This window comes from Dicentrarchus labrax, unplaced genomic scaffold (genome assembly GCF_905237075.1).
Source record: "Dicentrarchus labrax unplaced genomic scaffold, dlabrax2021, whole genome shotgun sequence".
In the NCBI taxonomy this organism is placed as follows: Eukaryota; Metazoa; Chordata; class Actinopteri; family Moronidae; genus Dicentrarchus; species Dicentrarchus labrax.
The window spans coordinates 32,628,317-32,646,902 of record NW_026136720.1 but is presented as its reverse complement, the minus strand read 5'-3'; the positions used below and the strand labels follow the sequence as shown (position 1 = coordinate 32,646,902).

Genomic DNA, 18,586 nt, shown 5'->3' with positions numbered 1-18,586 from the left:
ATTTAGGCTAACATACTCCTCGTGGGACAACCAGGTCTCAGTAAGACAAAGTAAATCAATATCATAATCTGATATTAATTCATTCACTAAAACAGCTTTAGAGGACAGAGACCTGATATTTAACAGCCCACATTTCATTCTCTTATTTTGTGCTACTGAGGAGTTGGTTTTAATTTTTATTAGATTTTTATGTTGAACTCCTCTTGTTTTTATGTCTTTAAATAATTTAGTTGGTCGGGGGACAGACACAGTCTCTATGGGGTTTTGGGTGGGTGACTGTTCTAAAGAAAGCGCAGAGAAGTGTGTAAGACAGCAGCTCTGCTTCCTGGTCCTAACTCTGGACTGTCAGGTTTTAGAAATAAACTTTGCCATATTTCTAGATAAGAGAGCCGCTCCATCCAAAGTGGGATAGATGCTGTCTCTCCTAATCAGACCAGGTTTTCCCCAAAAAGGCTTCCAGTTATCAATGAAGCCCACATCGTTTTCTGGACACCACCTCGACAGCCGGCGGTGGAATGACGACATGCGGCTATACATGTCATCACTGGTCACATTGGGCAGGGGTCCAGAGAAAACTACGGAGTCCGACATAGTTTTAGCATAGTTACACACCGACTCCACATTAATTTTGGTGACCTCCGATTGGCGTAAACGGGTGTCATTACCGCCGACATGGATAACAGTCTTACTATATTTATGTTTATCTTTACCAAGATGTGTCTGGTAGTGGTAATGCTTACTCGATTTATGTTGTTGAATACTTGCCTATCTGCAAGTATTTGTTGTTGTAGCTAGTGGAGACAGATTGCATTGTTTGCTCTGACTAGGTTCACTATGGCAAGTTCCTGCTGTTGGGTGAAAAGGCGTTGGCGTCCACCCCGAGTAGGTCTTCTAGCCATTCTGTAGAAAAATGCAACCATAAATTGTTATTGTTTGCTTCTTTTTTACAGTACTGTATATACTGTACTTTACTGTATGTATCATACATAGTACTGAAACATCTCAACACGTTATCACGGTATGTTTCACAAAACTACCACTTTTGTTCGAAAAGGAGCATTAGCCACCCTGCAATACAGTACATGTGATACGGTAATGTGATATGGTACAGTACTGTAAATACTCTAGATACAGTCTGAGTAGAGTAGAGAGCTGAAGACCTACCTGTTTTCCAGTCGGAATGTCCTTATTATGGATGAAACTATGAAACGGCTTAGATTAGGGTGGACTCTCTGCCCAGCTTCCCTCATAGTCAGGCCATGGTTTATGACATGGTCCACCAAAGTTGCTCTTATGTCATCCGAAATAATGGTCCTTGCATGGCCTCTTCGACCATGTCCTCCTCTCTCTCTTTGTCTTCATCTTCCTCTGCCTCTAGCTCTCCCTGCCTCCATGCTTGCAAAATTCTCAAAATGGCTTAACTGAGGCCTTTTTGTAGCTGGCTGATTGGTGTTCAGTTTTGTAAGTAAGTATTTTCAGGTGTGTGTCTAAGTATTTTCAATGTAAAAACAAATGTGTTGTATTTTGAATAGATGTGTTTTCCCAATGGTACCCTGAGATCATTTTTGAACTAAGTGTCTTATGTATGAAATAGTGTGTAGTATGCAGGAGCAAGTGTGTTGCAGAAAGGAGCAAGTGTGTTACAGAAATGCAACTAAAGTGCAAAGCAGCGCTTTTGTTTAAGGTATAGTAACAACAACTTCAAGTTATGCTACTTTGGTTTAAGCATGTGTCTATAGTGTTGAAGCAATGGGTAAAAACTGTAACATCATCTGTTGAAGCCATTCTGTCAAGTAATAGTCAGACATCAGAAGTTGAATTTAGAAATAGATTAGATAGATAGAGTTAGATTTCCTATCAGTTACCTGTTGGAGGGACAGTCTCTTTTTTCAAGTGGGGTTGTATAATCGCTGACAGTGAGTCTACCTACAGTAGACGGCACTCTAGAGAGACAGACAAAAATCTGTTTTTGTCATTCCAAAGCAATCACAGGAATCTGGTTGATTTGGAGAGAGCAATATAACTGCTTCAGTTTCCCATCAGAAAGGACTGTCTGAGACTTTAAATATAACGTAAAGCCGAGCCTTTATTAGGTGTCTGTTTTGTTGCTGCCCTCCTCCGCAGCAGTACATCACTGGTACTTCCTGTCTGCTTCTCCTGCAGTCTTCTACAGTAAACACACAGACTGTGGCCCAGCACGTCAAACACCTGGCATCTGTCCAATCAGATTTTTAAGATATATGATTGATTGGAAATGTCCCTGTTGAATGAATATGTTCTTTTTCATCGTTTTCTGTCACTTTGAAGAAGTTTGAAGAATTTCAGTTTGATTGACAGCAGAAAATCACTGAAACTCTTCATCCACTTATTCATCAATTATTCTCCTCCTGCTCCTCCTGCTCCACCACTTCCAGACTTCAGCTATGGCTGACCACAGATCTTCCGTTCAGCTGTCATCCAGTGAGAGAAGTCTTTGTTAGGATGATGCAGTCTGACGTCACTGCAGGTGAGAAGGTGAGTCTGTTTCATTCTTTATTGTTAATTGATTATTAGTTCATCATCAGGTCAGGTCGTGGGGGTAGCAGGTCCAGCAGAGGACCCCAAACTTCCCTTTTCCTGGCCACATTGGCCAACTTTGACTGGGGGATCCTGAGGCGTTCCCAGGCCAGTGTGGAGATATAATCTCTCCACCTGGTCCTCGTTCTGCCCCGAGGCATCCTCACCAGACGCCCAGATTCTCACCCTATCCCTAAGGGAGACGCCAGCCACCCTCCTGAAGAAACTCATTTCGGCTGCTTGTACCCGCAATCTCTTTCTTTCGGTCATGGCCTATCGCTCATGACCATAGGTGAGGGTAGGACCAAAGATCGACCGGTAGATCAAGAGCTTCACCTTTCAGCTCAACTTTCTTTTCATGACAACAATACTGCCCCTGCTGCCCTAATTCTCTGGCAAATTTCAATTCAATTCAATTCAATTCTATTTGTACAGCGCCAATTCATAACAGAAGTTATCTCAGGACACTTTTCAAATAGAGCAGGTCTAGACCGAACTCCTTATAACATTATTTACAGAGACCCAACAATTCCCACCATGAGTAAGCACTTGGCGACGGCGGCAAGGAAAAACTGACTTTTAAGAGGCAGAAACCTAGGACCGACCCCTCGGCTCTAGGTGGGTGGTCCTCTGTCTCGACCAGTTGGGGAGAGAGAGACACAGACAGACAGACAGAGAGAGACAGACAGACAGACCGACAGAGGTGCACAGCAACAACAGTAGCAACAACTACACTAATAGTAGTGACTGATGATGATGAACATGAAGAAGATGATGACGCCGACAGCAACAACGATGGGGGACAATGAGCAGTGATTATAGTAATAAAAGTAACTGTAGTAATAATAATAGTAATATTAAAGCTGCAAGCAGTGATGAACGGGCCTTCGCACTCCACGCAACTCTGGGTGTGCTGTGGCCGCGTCACGTGCCGTCGTAACACGTGCAGACCACAACATGAACATTTCGTGGAAATCACATCATAATCGCATCGCATCGCTTACTTCCTGTTGCCAGTAGGTGGCCCTCTCACTATATCTGAATATTGTCATGTAGACGTGTTCAGGGCCGGACTGTTATTAAACATGTCAAGTTTCATTGAGATTGGACCATGTACACTGAAGTTGTGAGGACGTGTTCAGGGTCGGACTGTTATAGAATATGTGAAGTTTAGTGGAGTATCTGTTTAATGGCCAATTGGCGGAATTTAACACGTCGTCACAGGCATGCGGTTCAACGTACAGTCACAAATAGCACAACTTTTGAACATACTTTGACTGTACTGACCAATTTTGAAGCAGATCCGATGAATTCCCTAGGAGGTCATTCAATTACAACACGAAAAATCACAGAAATAGACAAAAAAATTAAAAATGGTGGACTTTGATGCCACGCCACAGACACACCCTTTAATGTACATGCACAAATAGCACAACTTTTAATCAGCAACATTTTCTAACTGTGCTGACCAATTGTGAAGTAGATCCGATAAATTCTCTAGGAGGAGTTTGTTCAAATACAAGGCGAAAAATTCACCGAAAATGACCACAGAATTGAAAATGGCCAACTTTGACGGCACGCCACAGACACGCCCTTCAACGTACGTGCACAAATAGCACAACTATTAATCAGCAATGCTTTTTGACTGTACTGACCAATTCTGAAGTAAATCCGATTAATTCCCTAGGAGGAGGAGTTCAAATACAAGGCGAAAAATTCAGCGAAAATGACCACGGAAGTCAAAATGGCCAACTTTGACGGTACCCCACAGACAGGCCCTTCAACGTACATGCACAAATAGCACAACTTTTAATTAGCAACATAGTCTGACTGTACTGACCAATTCTGAAGCAGATCCGATGAATTCCGTAGGAGGCGACAGGGCTGCTTTTCTAAAATACTCTAGGGGGCACTACAAACACGATAAACATGATTTTTGGTATGTGAGCTTCTGACACTAGACTACACATGCCGTGTGAATTTCATATTCATAACTATTACGGTCTCCGCACAGTGATTTACCCTGCCACCAGAGCGCCACCTAGTGGCGGACTGTTGACACATTTGTTAGCGAGCCTCAGGGAGCCATGGGCAAGCATCGTACCAAGTTTCATTTTAATCATACGTGCTGATACGGAGATATAAACTTCTTCATTTTAAAGAGCGCCACCTTGTGGCTGCCTGAAATTGTGCACGATGCCTAAGAAAAACATGCGGAACTAAGGACCCAAACTTGGTGTCAATCGATATACCAATGTGGAGAAATGGTCCACTTCCTGTTTTGACGAAAAATCTACAGGAAGTCCTAATTTTATAGCGTGCTTATTTTTTGAAATATCAAAATTCTTCAAATTACTTTTTTGCTAGGCACAATCCCCAGATACTACGTGAAAAATGTTGTGCGAATTGGACAAGGCTTATAGGAGGAACAAGAAAAAGTAGTTCCTGGACATTTCGCACTCTAACAAAAAAAAAATCTAGGCGTAAATGGGCGTGGCCTATATGGGGAGATTCAGTTCCATTCACTGAATGCGTGGATATAAGGTTTTTGAATGTGCGACAAACTATGCAGAAGTTATTAGCCTAAACTCACTTTTCATGATAGTACACTATGGAGCCCTATACAGGACTTCATTCAGGGTCTCCAATAAGGCTGAATACTCTGAACTGCTGTTTGGTGCATAGGCACAAAGAACAGTTGATTATTAGTTATTTATTATTTTCTTTTTCTCTCAGCTATGTGATTCACTGTCTGCAGTGAACAATTTAATTTAATCCAAATCAGTTTTATTTGTATAGCACCAATTCATAACAGACGTTATCTCAGGACACTTTTCAAATAAAGCAGGTCTAGACCGAACTCCTTATAACATTATTTATAGAGACCCAACAATTCCCACCATGAGCAAGACCTTGGAGACAGCAGCAAGGAAAAACTTCACTTTAAGAGAGAGAGAGAGAGAGAGGGGGGCAGAGAGAGATAGAGAGACAGAGAGAGACAGACAGACACAGAGGGAGAGAGAGAGAAACAGAGGGACAGAGAGAGAGAGAGAGAGAGAGAGAGAGAGAGAGAGAGAGAGAACGAATGAATATGTATACAGAAGTCATGTTTAAGGCTTGCTGCTAAACAAACCTCTTGTTTTCGGTCCAAAAATTGGATAAACACCGACTTCTTATGAGGAAAATGTAAAAGGAGTGACCACAATACACCAGAAGAGAGAAAAAGAGGAAAAAGAGGGAGAAAGAAAGAGAAAGAAGGAAAAATGATACAGACAGAGCTCAGAAACAGAGGAGAAAACAAAAAACAAACAAAGAAGAGGACAGGGGAGACAAAAGCAAGTAACAGCAAACTGCTGGACCCTGAAATCAGTAAGTTACCTAACTGAAACACTCAAGTTAATAGCTAACAAGCTAACACTGGACTGTGGTTACCTAGCAATGGCATCAATAACAGCAGTAGTGCTGTTTTAAACACAAAACACAGAACCTTGAAGATCAACAGCTGTATCATGATGTCTACACACTGAAACCATTGAATATCCCCCAGCTATCAAAAGCAAAACTGCAAAAGGAAAATATAAACAAACAATACAAAACAAAAGACCAGAAATCCTATTCCTGGACCATCACAAAGATGGAAGGTCCTGCAATTTAATCTTCTGGACTGATGAACCATTCGCCTGGCTGAATATGTTCAGATCGCATTACCCAGCAATAAAGAGAACAGGTATTTGTAATGGATGGAAAATAAGTGTACTCAAGGTCTTGCTCATGGTGGTACTGTTGGGTCTCTGTAAATAATGTTATAAAGAGTTCGGTCTAGACCTGCATTTGACACCACTGACCATAATATTTTTTTACAGAGACTTCAGCATCAAATTGGCATTAAAGGAACCACACTAAGCTGGTTTAAGTCATATTTATCAGATCGTTCGCAGTTTGTACATGTTAACGATGAATCTTCAATAAATACTACAGTTAGTCATGGAGTTCCACAAGGTTCTGTACTTGGACCAATACTATTTACTTTATATATATAAAGAGTTCGGTCTAGACCTGCTCTATTTGAAAAGTGTCTTGAGATAACTTCTGTTATGAATTGGCGCTATACAAATAAAATTGAATTGAATTGAAAATTGAATTGATCGATTTATTGATGGATTCATTGTAATTAATTACTTATTGACTGAGATTGATTGATTGTGACTGATTGTGATTGTGATTGTGAGTTACAGTATTAGAAACAGTATAGATTATAATTAATTTATTGTAAATATTGTTTTCCTTTATTGTTATTATTATTATCTTTAATTCCAGTTGCTTGCTTTGGCAATATGTACAGTGTTACGTCATGCCAATAAAGCCATTTTGAATTGAATTTTTTTAATTGACAGAGATAAGGACAGAGAGAGAAAGAGACAGAGATAAGGACAGAGAGAGAGACAGAGAGAGAGAGAGAGAGAGAGAGAGAAGGACAGAGAGAAGCACAGAGAGAGAGGGTTAAAGAGAGAATGACAGAGACAGAGAGAGAGAGGGGTAAAGAGAGGACAAAGAAAGGTGTAAACCAACCACAGTAGAAATGACTGATGATATTGATGATAATAGCCAGGAGGCTCCACCAGGATGCATAAGAACCTGCGAGACGAGAAAGCACAAGAACTCCAGGGAAGAAGTGAAGTTAGTAACGTGTCTTAGATAACAATATGATTGTCGTTGTCAGTAGTGAAGATCTGAAATCAGCTAAAATTACCTGAAATATACAAACTAATGTAATTTCTCTTCAGTAGATTCAATTCAATTCAATTTTATTTGTATAGCGCCAATTCATAACAGAAGTTATCTCAGGACACTTTTCAAATAGAGCAGGTCTAGACCGAACTCTTTAACATTAATTACAGAGACCCAACAGTACCACCATGAGCAAGCACTTGGCGACAAGGGCAAGGAAAAACTGCCTGTTAAAAGGCAGAAACCTAGGACAGATCCTCCGGCTCTAGGTGGGTGGTCGTCTGTCTCGACCAGTTGGGGTGAGAGAGAGAGAGAGAGAGAGAGAGAGAGAGAAAGAGCGACAGACAGACAGACAGACGCACAGCAACAACAGTATTGGCAATGGCAGTCAAGCAGGACCATGGCAGGAGGCTCCACCAGGATCCACGAGAACCTGCGAGACGAGAAAGCACAAGAACTCCGGGGAAGAAGTGGACTTAGTAACATGCATTAAAGGGACATGAATGAGTGCAGAAAGAGAGAGGAAGAGAGTAGCTCAGTGCACCATGGGAAATCCCCCGATAGTCTAGGCCTATAGCAGCATAACTAAGGGATGGTTCAGGACTCACCTGATCCAGCCCTAACTATAAGCTTTATCAAAGAGGAATGTCTTAAGCCTACTCTTGAATGTGGTGAGGGTGTCTGCCTCCCGAACCACAACTGGAAGCTGGTTCCACAGGAGAGGAGCTTGGTAACTGAAGGCTCTGGCTCCTGTTCTACTTTTAGAGACTATAGGAACCACAAGTAGCCCAGCATTCAGAGAACGTAGTGTTCTAGTGGGGTAATAGGGTACTATGAGCTCTTTAAGATATGAAGGGGCCTGACCATGAAGAGCTTTATAGGTGAGGAGGAGTATTTTAAATTCAATTCTACATTTTATAGGGAGCCAATGCAGAGTAGCTAGTACAGGAGAGATGTGATCTCTTTTTCTAGTTCCTGTCAGTACTCGTGCTGCAGCGTTCTGAATTAATTGGAGCGTTTTAATGGACTTATTGGGGCAACCTGATAATAAAGAGTTGCAGTAATCCAGCCTTGAAGTAACAAATGCATGGATTAGTTTTTCTGCATCTGTCTGTGATAGTATGTGTCTAATTTTTCTAATATTACGTAAATGAAAGAAGGCAGTCCTAGAGGTCTGCTTTATGTGGGAGTTAAATGACAAATCCTGATCAAAGATAACTCCAAGATTCCTGACAGTGGTGCTAGAGGCCAAGTTAATGCCATCTAGAGTGACTATATCTTTAGACAGTGAGTCTCTAAGGTTTTTGGGGCCAAGAACAAGAATTTCGGTTTTTTCTGAGTTTAACATCAGAAAATTGCAGGTCATCCAGGATTTTATGTCCTTAAGACATGTTTGTAATTTAGATAATTGATTAATTTCATTGGGTTTGATTGATAGATATAACTGCGTATCATCTGCATAACAGTGAAAGTTAATGGAGTGATTCCTAATAATGTTGCCTAAAGGGAGCATATATAAAGTAAATAGTATTGGTCCAAGTACAGAACCTTGTGGAACTCCATGACTAACTTTAGTATTTATGGAGGATTCATCGTTAACATGTACAAACTGAGAACGATCTGATAAGTATGACTTAAACCAGGTTAGGGCAGTTCCTTTAATGCCAATTTGATGCTCAAGTCTCTGTAAAAGAATATCATGGTCAATGGTGTCAAATGCAGCACTAAGATCTAATAATACAAGTACAGAGACAAGTCCATTGTCAGAAGCAATCAGAAGGTCATTATTAACTTTAACCAGAGCTGTCTCTGTGCTATGATGAACTCTAAATCCTGACTGAAAATCCTCAAATAAACTATTGTTATGTAGAAAGTCACACAACTCTTTGGCGACTACTTTCTCCAGAATCTTAGAGAGGAAGGGGAGGTTAGAAATCGGTCTATAGTTGGCTAAAACCCCTGGGTCAAGAGTAGACTTTTTAAGAAGGGGTTTAATTACAGCTACTTTAAAGGACTGTGGTACATATCCTGATAATAAAGAAAGATTAATCATATCCAGTAAAGAAGTGCCAATTAAGGGAACAACTTCTTTAAGCAGCCTAGTTGGGATCGGGTCTAACAGACAGGTTGATGGCTTCGATGAAGAAATGACTGAAGTTAACTGATGAAGATCGATAGCAGAAAAACAGTCTAAATATACATCTAAGTTTACATTGACAGAAGTCCCTGAACTTGGAGAGCCACTGATAACTGTTGATGGCAGTTGGTGATTCATTTTTTCTCTAATAGTAATAATTTTATTATAGAAGAAGCTCATGAAGTCATTGCTACTTAAGTTTATGGGGATATGTGGCTCGAAAGAGCTGTGACTCTCTGTCAGCCTGGCTACAGTGCTGAAGAGGAACCTAGGGTTGTTCTTATTTTCTTCTATTAGTGCTGAGTAATAGGCTCCTCTGGCATTACGGAGGGCCTTTCTATAAATCTTAAGATCATCTTGCCAATTTGAGCGATATTCTGATAATTTGGAAGAGCGCCATTTCCTTTCAGATTTCCTAGCTATTTGCTTTAACTGGCGGGTTTGGTGGTTATACCAAGGTGCTAGTCTCCTATGTTTTAATAATTTCCTTTTTATAGGAGCGATAGAGTCTAATGTTGATCGTAATGAGCCTGTAGCACTATCGACAAGATTATCAATTTCAGAGGGACTAAAGTTGTTATAGGACTCTGTTAAATTCAGACATGGCATTGAATTAAACACTGAAGGAATCTCCTCCTTAAATTTAGCTACAGCACTGTCAGATAGACATCTGCTGTAGGAAGTTTTGCCTAATGGCTTATAATCTAATAGTATGAATTCAAAAGTTACTAAATAATGGTCAGATAGGAAAGGATTATGTGGGAAGACTATTAAATGTTCAATATCAATGCCATATGATAAAACAAGGTCAAGAGTGTGATTAAAACAATGAGTTGGTTTATTTACACTCTGACAGAAGCCAATTGAGTCTATTAATGATATAAATGCATTACTAAGGCTGTCATTGTCAACATCCACATGAATATTAAAATCACCTACAATAATTACTTTATCTGATTTAAGGACTAAGCTTGATAGAAACTCTGAAAATTCAGATATAAAATCAGAGTACGGTCCAGGAGCGCGGTACACTATAACAAATAGAACTGGCTGCAGTGTTTTCCAGTTTGGGTGAGAAAGACTAAGAACAAGGCTTTCAAATGAATTATAATTTAGTTTAGGTTTAGGGTCCATTAAAACGCTCGAATCATATATAGCTGCTACTCCACCTCCTCGGCCTGTGCCTCGAGGAATGTGAGTATTAATATGACTGGGGGGGTGGATTCATTTAGGCTAACATACTCCTCGTGGGACAACCAGGTCTCAGTAAGACAAAGTAAATCAATATCATAATCTGATATTAATTCATTCACTAAAACAGCTTTAGAGGACAGAGACCTGATATTTAACAGCCCACATTTCATTCTCTTATTTTGTGCTACTGAGGAGTTGGTTTTAATTTTTATTAGATTTTTATGTTGAACTCCTCTTGTTTTTATTTCTTTAAATAGTTTAGGTGGTCGGGGGACAGACACAGTCTCTATGGGGTTTTGGGTGGGTGACTGTTCTAAAGAAAGCGCAGAGAAGTGTGTAAGACAGCAGCTCTGCTTCCTGGTCCCAACTCTGGACTGTCAGGTTTTAGAGATAAACTTCGCCATATTCCTAGATAAGAGAGCCGCTCCATCCAAAGTGGGATGGATGCCGTCTCTCCTAATCAGACCAGGTTTTCCCCAAAAAGGCTTCCAGTTATCAATGAAGCCCACATCGTTTGCTGGACACCACCTCGACAGCCAGCGGTGGAATGACGACATGCGGCTATACATGTCATCACTGGTCACATTGGGGAGGGGTCCAGAGAAAACTACGGTGTCCGACATTGTCTTAGCATAGTTACACACCGACTCCACATTAATCTTAGTGACCTCCGATTGGCGTAAACGGGTGTCGTTACCGCCGACGTGGATAACAATCTTACTGTATTTACGTTTATCTTTAGCCAGCAGTTTTAAATTTGATTCAATGTCGCCCGCTCTGGCCCCAGGGATACATTTAACTATGGCCGCTGGCTTCGCTAACTTCACGTTTCTGACTATGGAGCTGCCAATAACCAGAGTTGGTTCCACAGCGGGTGTATCGCTGAGTGGGGAAAATGTATTAGAAACGTGAAGCGGTTGGTGGTGACCTGTGGGCTTCGCCGTTCTAGTCTTCCTTCGCTCAGTCACCCAGCCTCCCTGTCTTCCCGGCTGCTCGGGAACTACCGGGGGAACTACAGAGCTAACAGAAGCTACCTTCGGTCGGACCGCACCGGCTACTGGGGGCTGGCTAACTATAGCGGCTAAAGATATCTCCATGGTGCGGTACCGTTCCTCTAACTCACTAAGCCTCGCCTCCAGCGCAGTAAGTAAACTACATTTAATACAGGTACCATTATCTTTAAAGGAGGCAGAGGAATAACTGAACATCTGACACACTGAGCAGGACAGAGGAGAGGGAGAGGGAGAAGCCATAGCTAACTGCTAATGCTAATGAAACTAGAGTGTATGAAAAACTTTGAAAGTAGTGAAAAGTCCCTAAAAGAGGGAGAAACTCCAAGTGTTTAAGTAGAACTAGTCTACGTTTAAATGTTAAGCGGGTAAATAACCGCTGTAACGAGTAAAACTAATTTATATTTAGCGTTCACTGACAGAGCTACAGCACCAAACAGTGTACACAGAGCAGGAAGTAAACCGGAAGTGAGTCAGTACGCTTACCGTAGCACGTCCAATCAATCACCTTGCTACTACCGAGGGTTCCAGTAGATCAGTTTCAGTTTATCGGTGATCTGATATATACATTTTTATATGTTAGATTAACATATAGATTAGATTTTATTGACTGTGTTAATTAATTAATTCAACATTTCCAGTTTCTATCAGTTTTCCTTCAATCTTTATCTCAGTGATGTATTCCAGTAATTATTCAGTCAGGGTTAGTCTTGTTGCTTGACTCAACATCTGACATATTTAACTTCAAAAGTAGTTTGGGTCTAAAATGTGATTAAACTGTTCAGAGATAAGTTAAGGGTTAATTAAATATATTTTAAGCTCATGTTTTATTCAAAATGGCCGACTTCCTGTACGGTTTGGGTCCAAGAGGCTTTTTTGTATGTCTGGACATGCTCTATGTGTGTATTGATTTTCATACATATTGGGGAAACATGCCTCTGGGGTTGCTCTTTAGGGGGCGCTGTTGAGCCATTTTGCTACGCCCATGTGCATGACACGTACATTTTCACCACTGCCAAATTTTGTGGCGTGTTTCTTGAGTTTCAGAGCATATTACGGCCACCGTAAACACGATTCATTTTAACTAAGGATAATAATCTGCAGTTTCAATAAATCCTTCACAGCTCCTGATGATTTGTCCGTTTTTAACGTTTACCTTGAGGGTGGCGCTAGAGGAAGGATCCCTGATTCATCAACATCTGCAGGGTGGACAGCCTGGAGTCCAGCTGTCAATAAAGATATCAAATAGTGATGACTCTAACCAGATAACATCCTGTCTATCATCCTTAGTCCCTTCGTCAGTCCATCAGCAGAGTCTCTGGGATCCTACCTCCGTCTCCATGGAGATCTCTGACCCGGACGGCATCAGATGACAGTCTGTACAGGAGGACTTTGGCCCTCACCAGCTCCTGTGGCTCTCCACGTGTAAGCCAGCAGGCGGCGATGAAGTGGAGTGAGTGTTTTTCATTTCTATTTCACTTTTTTAAAAATTAATGTAATGTTCATATTGATTAATGATCAATTGTATCAACAGGTATGCTTTCATCGTTGTCTCTCCCTGACGTTCATCAGGAGACAGAGACCTCCGCCCTGCAGGACAGGTGAGGAAGTACACCTGAGAGCCCAGGTTAAAGGCACTTTGTATTTCTGTGAAGAAACACCAGAAATAATAATAATATTAATAATAATAATGTACCCTCCCCCAGTGACATCACGGCAACTTCCCTCTCAGGTAAAGTCTTCCAGTTGGAGGAGATTCTCCGTCAGCTGCAGCTTGACCTGCTGAAGGTAAAAGACCTGAGCCTGGTGTCATACAGGTGAGCTGATGACATCATCACACTGACCTGTCTGTGTCTGTGGTGCATTCAGGAGCAGCAGGATAAAGCAGCGTTGCAGCAGCAGGTGCTCAACCTCCATCAGGATAACCTCCGTCTGCAGGAGGAGAGCCAGAGTGCCACCGACCAGATCATGAAGTTCACTGCCTGGATTCAGAACAGGAGCACATTACCATAGCAACACGCTGAGGAGGACATGACAGAGGTCGCCATGGCAATGTACAGACATGTACACACAGCATGTCCACCTCCTTTTACCCAGGATCCACTGTGTTTAGGTGGTTTCCTGTTTTTAATACATTTTATTTGTATCATAACAGAAGTCAAGACTGTATTTATTAATGGTATTTATTGTTTATTATTTATTGTATTGTTTTATCTTTGTTTTATTAGTAAAATTTGTGGTTTTACTTTCTGTATTATTTTATTTGCTTCAATCCTGAAATGTTTAAATCTTCGTTTGACCGTGTAAAACACTTTGTAACTTTGTTTATGAAAGGTTTATAATAACAAGAAATTATCATGACTATTATTGTTGTTCTTTTTATTATTATTATTATTATTATTATTATTATTATTAATTCAATTTCAATTCAATTCAATTCAATTCAATTCAATTATGTCTCATGGACTTGATGATTTGACAGGTAGACACTGATCGACGAGTGTTACTGGTGTTCCTCGCAGTTCTTGACTAAAATAATAAAATGAAGACACTGTTTTTTTCAGCGATGGCTGGTCCCCAGTCTGTGTCATGTTCACTGTCCCCATGTTTGTTTGTGTTTATGTTTCCATGTAGAAGAACGCAAAGCGTCATCCGAATGATGAACAGTATTGCTGTAAAGACAGAGACAGAGAAATAAACGACAGACGTTCTTCTCTCATCACAGTATATATTTTGTCATATCACACAGATGTAGTTTCTTTTGTTTTTGTTCTGAGGCTTCTTTCACCCAAACCTGAACCCGAACCCGAACCAGAACTAGTCTGTTACCTGTTACCTGTAAACAAGTTTTTATCAAATAAACCACTAAAGTCATCCTGTTGCCTGCTTCATTTTGGGTCCAGTCCTGTATTTCCTGAGATGTAACAGATTGATGACAATATCAGACGCTGCACAGAGAACAAGAACTAAGGAATTTATTCTGAGGATGCTGATTAATCTTAGTAAGATTATTATTGTAGGGGATTTTAATATTCACGTGGATGTTAACAATGACAGCCTTAGTAATGCATTTATCTCATTAATAGACTCAATTGGCTTCTGTCAGAGTGTAAATAAACCAACTCATTGTTTTAATCACACTCTTGACCTCGTTCTATCATATGGCATTGATCTTGTTAAAAGTACTGCAGGCTCACTGAGAACAACTGTCCGGCCCACTCCATCCACCACAATTCTATCGCTCCTATAAAGAGGAAAATATTAAAACATAGGAGATTAGCACCGTGGTACAACCACCAACCCTGCCACTTAAAAAATCTAAACGGAAATGGCGCTCTTCCGAATTATTAGAATATCGCTCAATTTGGCAAGATAATCTTAAAACCTATAGAAAGGCTCTCCGTAATGCCAGAGCACCTATTACTCAGCACTAATAGAAGAAAATAAGAACAACCCTAGGTTCCTCTTCAGCACTGTAGCCAGGCTGACAGAGAGTCACAGCTCTATTGAGCCACATATCCCCATAACCTTAAGTAGCAACGACTTCATGAGCTTCTTTTATGATAAAATTACTATTAGAGACAAAATTAATCACCAAATGCCCTCAACAGGTATCACTGGCTTTCCAAATACAGGAATCTTAACAAAGAGAAAGTAGTCGCCAAACAGTTTCAGTTCTGTTGTTCTAAAGCCTGATTGAAAACTAATGAATTTAAGATACCGAAACAAGTACCATGTCATTTAGATGACAATAAAAACTGAAAGTTGAAGCAATTGTGTTTGTATTTCTGTCCAATCAAAGAGTTTCCTCTCAAAGGTCAAAGGTCATTGTGCTTAGATGTTTTTATTTTAAATGATGGATGTGTATGAACAGCTCCGGCTAATGGAACCACAGTTCGCTAAAACTGATGCTAATGCTATCATCCACTGTGTGATGTGTTCAGTTTCAGTAGTTTGAATAATTCAGACTGGAAACACTACAGTTCCACATGAAGAGAGAAAATCACTTCAGTGAACAAGAGTTATTTTATGCAGGGAATTAGAGGCACCTGAACGCATCCTCAACACGTTCTCGTTATTTATAAAGAAATGTGTTTGTGTGGATTAAATTCTTTCTCCTGAAGGTGAAACACAAAAACACACATGACTCACTGTGTATGAGTGTGCTGTAAAGGTCTGTGTTGGCCTGCAGGGTGATATTTGAGTCATCAACTATTACAAACTGTGCACGTGAACAATGTGTGTGTGTTGTTGTATCTTTGCGAGGACAATGAATGGGGGAGGTTGTTCAGCTTCAGTCAAGATGAGAGAAGATCTGAGTGAATGAGCTCACAGCTTTCAGGTTACATCCTGTCCTACATTTCTGGAGCTGTATGCAACCTGAAAGAAACACCTACAGACACCACTCACCTCCTATGCATGTTTTTAATTCAAAAAGTAAATTTGTATTTACAGTTAATATTCTAGTAGTTTTAATGAAGAAGAAACTCAAGGACTCCTTTATCTCTGGTCCAACACAAGCTAAAAAAAAACAACCTTCCGTGGTTTGAATTATGAGCTAAAGGGAGCTCAGCTCCCCTGAAAAGGACATGAACTTCCCTGAAAGCTACTTTGAGATTTTAGAGGGAGCTCTAAAATGTAGTCCATTTTGTGTCACAGGTTGTTGTAATAAATAATAATAGTAAAAATATGATGTCAGTGTTTATCAGCCCAGCGGGAGGGAGAGACACATGCTGCAAACAGCTGCCTCTAGGACCTCTGGTAGTGGAAGAGGGAGACGCTCCTCTAGTGCACCTCCTCAACCTTCATGACTTCCCTTCTTTGTCTACGTTGTCCAAACCTCCTATTCCACCCTCTCTCCAGCAGTCCCATAGCTCTCTGTTGCCTCCAACCTCTAAAGTGCTGTAGCTAAATTTAAGGAGGAGATTCCTTCAGTGTTTAATTCAATGCCATGTCTGAATTTAACAGAGTCCTATAACGACTTTAGTCCCTCTGAAATTGATAATCTTGTCGATAGTGCTACAGGCTCACTACGATCAACATTAGACTCTATCGCTCCTATAAAAAGGAAATTATTAAAACATAGGAGACTAGCACCTTGGTATAACCACCAAACCCGCCAGTTAAAACAAATAGCTAGGAAATCTGAAAGGAAATGGTGCTCTTCCAAATTATCAGAATATCGCTCAAATTGGCAAGATAATCTTAAAATTTATAGAAAGGCCCTCCGTAATGCCAGAGGAGCCTATTACTCAGCACTAATAGAAGAAAATAAGAACAACCCTAGGTTCCTCTTCAGCACTGTAGCCAGGCTGACAGAGAGTCACAGCTCTATTGAGCCACATATCCCCATAAACTTAAGTAGCAATGACTTCATGAGCTTCTTCTATAATAAAATTATTACTATTAGAGAAAAAAATGAATCACCAACTGCCATCAATAGTTACCAGTGGCTCTCCAAGTTCAGGGACTTCTGTCACTGTAAACTTAGATATATATTTAGACTGTTTTTCTGATATCGATCTTCATCAGTTACCTTCAATCATTTCTTCATCGAAGCCATCAACCTGTCTATTAGACCCGATCCCAACTAGGCTGCTTAAACAAGTTGTTCCCTTAATTGGCACTTCTTTACTGGATATGATTAATCTTTCTTTATTATCAGGATATGTACCACAGTCCTTTAAAGTAGCTGTAATTAAACCCCTTCTTAAAAAGTCCACTCTTGACCCAGGGGTTTTAGCTAACTATAGACCGATTTCTAACCTCCCCTTCCTCTCTAAGATTCTGGAGAAAGTATTCACCAAAGAGTTGTGTGAATTTCTACATAACAATAATTTATTTGAGGATTTTCAGTCAGGATTTAGAGTTCATCATAGCACAGAGACAGCTCTGGTTAAAGTTAATAATGACCTTCTGACTGCTTCTGACAATGGACTTGTCTCTGTACTTGTATTATTAGATCTTAGTGCTGCATTTGACACCATTGACCATAATATTCTTTTAGAGAGACTTGAGCATCAAATTGGCATTAAAGGAACCGCACTAAGCTGGTTTAAGTCATATTTATCAGATCGCTCGCAGTTTGTACATGTTAACGATGAATCTTCAATAAATACTACAGTTAGTCATGGAGTTCCACAAGGTTCTGTACTTGGACCAATACTATTTACTTTATATATGCTCCCTTTAGGCAACATTATTAGGAATCACTCCATTAACTTTCACTGTTATGCAGATGATACGCAGTTATATCTATCAATCAAACCCAATGAAATTAATCAATTATCTAAATTACAAACATGTCTTACGGACATAAAATCCTGGATGACCTGCAATTTTCTGATGTTGAACTCGAAATTCTTGTTCTTGGCCCCAAAAACCTTAGAGACTCATTGTCTAAAGATATAGTTACTCTAGATGGCATTACCTTGGCCTCTAGCACCACTGTCAGGAATCTTGGAGTTATCTTTGATCAGGATTTGTCATTTAACTCCCACATAAAGCAGACCTCTAGGACTAATCCATGCATTTGTTACTTCAAGGCTGGATTACTGCAACTCTTTATTATCAGGTTGCCCCAATAAGTCCATTAAAACGCTCCAATTAATTCAGAACGCTGCAGCACGAGTACTGACAGGAACTAGAAAAAGAGATCACATCTCTCCTGTACTAGCTTCTCTGCATTGGCTCCCTGTAAAATGTAGAATTGAATTTAAAATCCTCCTCCTCACTTATAAAGCTATTCATGGTCAGGCCCATTCATATCTTAAAGAGCTCATAGTACCCTATTACCCCTCTAGAACACTACGTTCTCTGAATGCTGGGCTACTTGTGGTTCCTATAGTCTCTAAAAGTAGAACAGGAGCCAGAGCCTTCAGTTACCAAGCTCCTCTCCTGTGGAACCAGCTTCCAGTTTTGGTTCGGGAGGCAGACACCCTCACCACATTCAAGAGTAGGC

The 18,586-nt window shown here is 40.4% G+C and overlaps 1 protein-coding gene across 9 annotated transcripts in view; it reads left to right on the top strand.

The window, feature by feature from the left end:
• Positions 1-18,586, top strand: part of LOC127353425 (signal-induced proliferation-associated 1-like protein 2) — a 118,451-nt gene that overhangs the window by 56,959 nt on the left and 42,906 nt on the right. For 4 of the 9 annotated variants that reach the window (XM_051382648.1, XM_051382645.1, XM_051382646.1 and 1 more), the window contains exons 15-19: positions 2,415-2,514; positions 12,916-13,078; positions 13,160-13,226; positions 13,332-13,413; positions 13,495-14,499. The exons of 3 other annotated variants lie outside the window; for them this stretch is intronic. In XM_051382648.1, coding sequence (XP_051238608.1) covers positions 2,415-2,514; positions 12,916-13,078; positions 13,160-13,226; positions 13,332-13,413; positions 13,495-13,638 — 556 coding nt within the window. In that variant the 3' untranslated portion in view covers positions 13,639-14,499. Of the gene's footprint in view, positions 1-2,414; positions 2,515-12,915; positions 13,079-13,159; positions 13,227-13,331; positions 13,414-13,494; positions 14,500-18,586 lie in introns of those variants that run through there. 2 more of the 9 variants (XM_051382649.1, XR_007881285.1) reach the window with 2 other exon arrangements.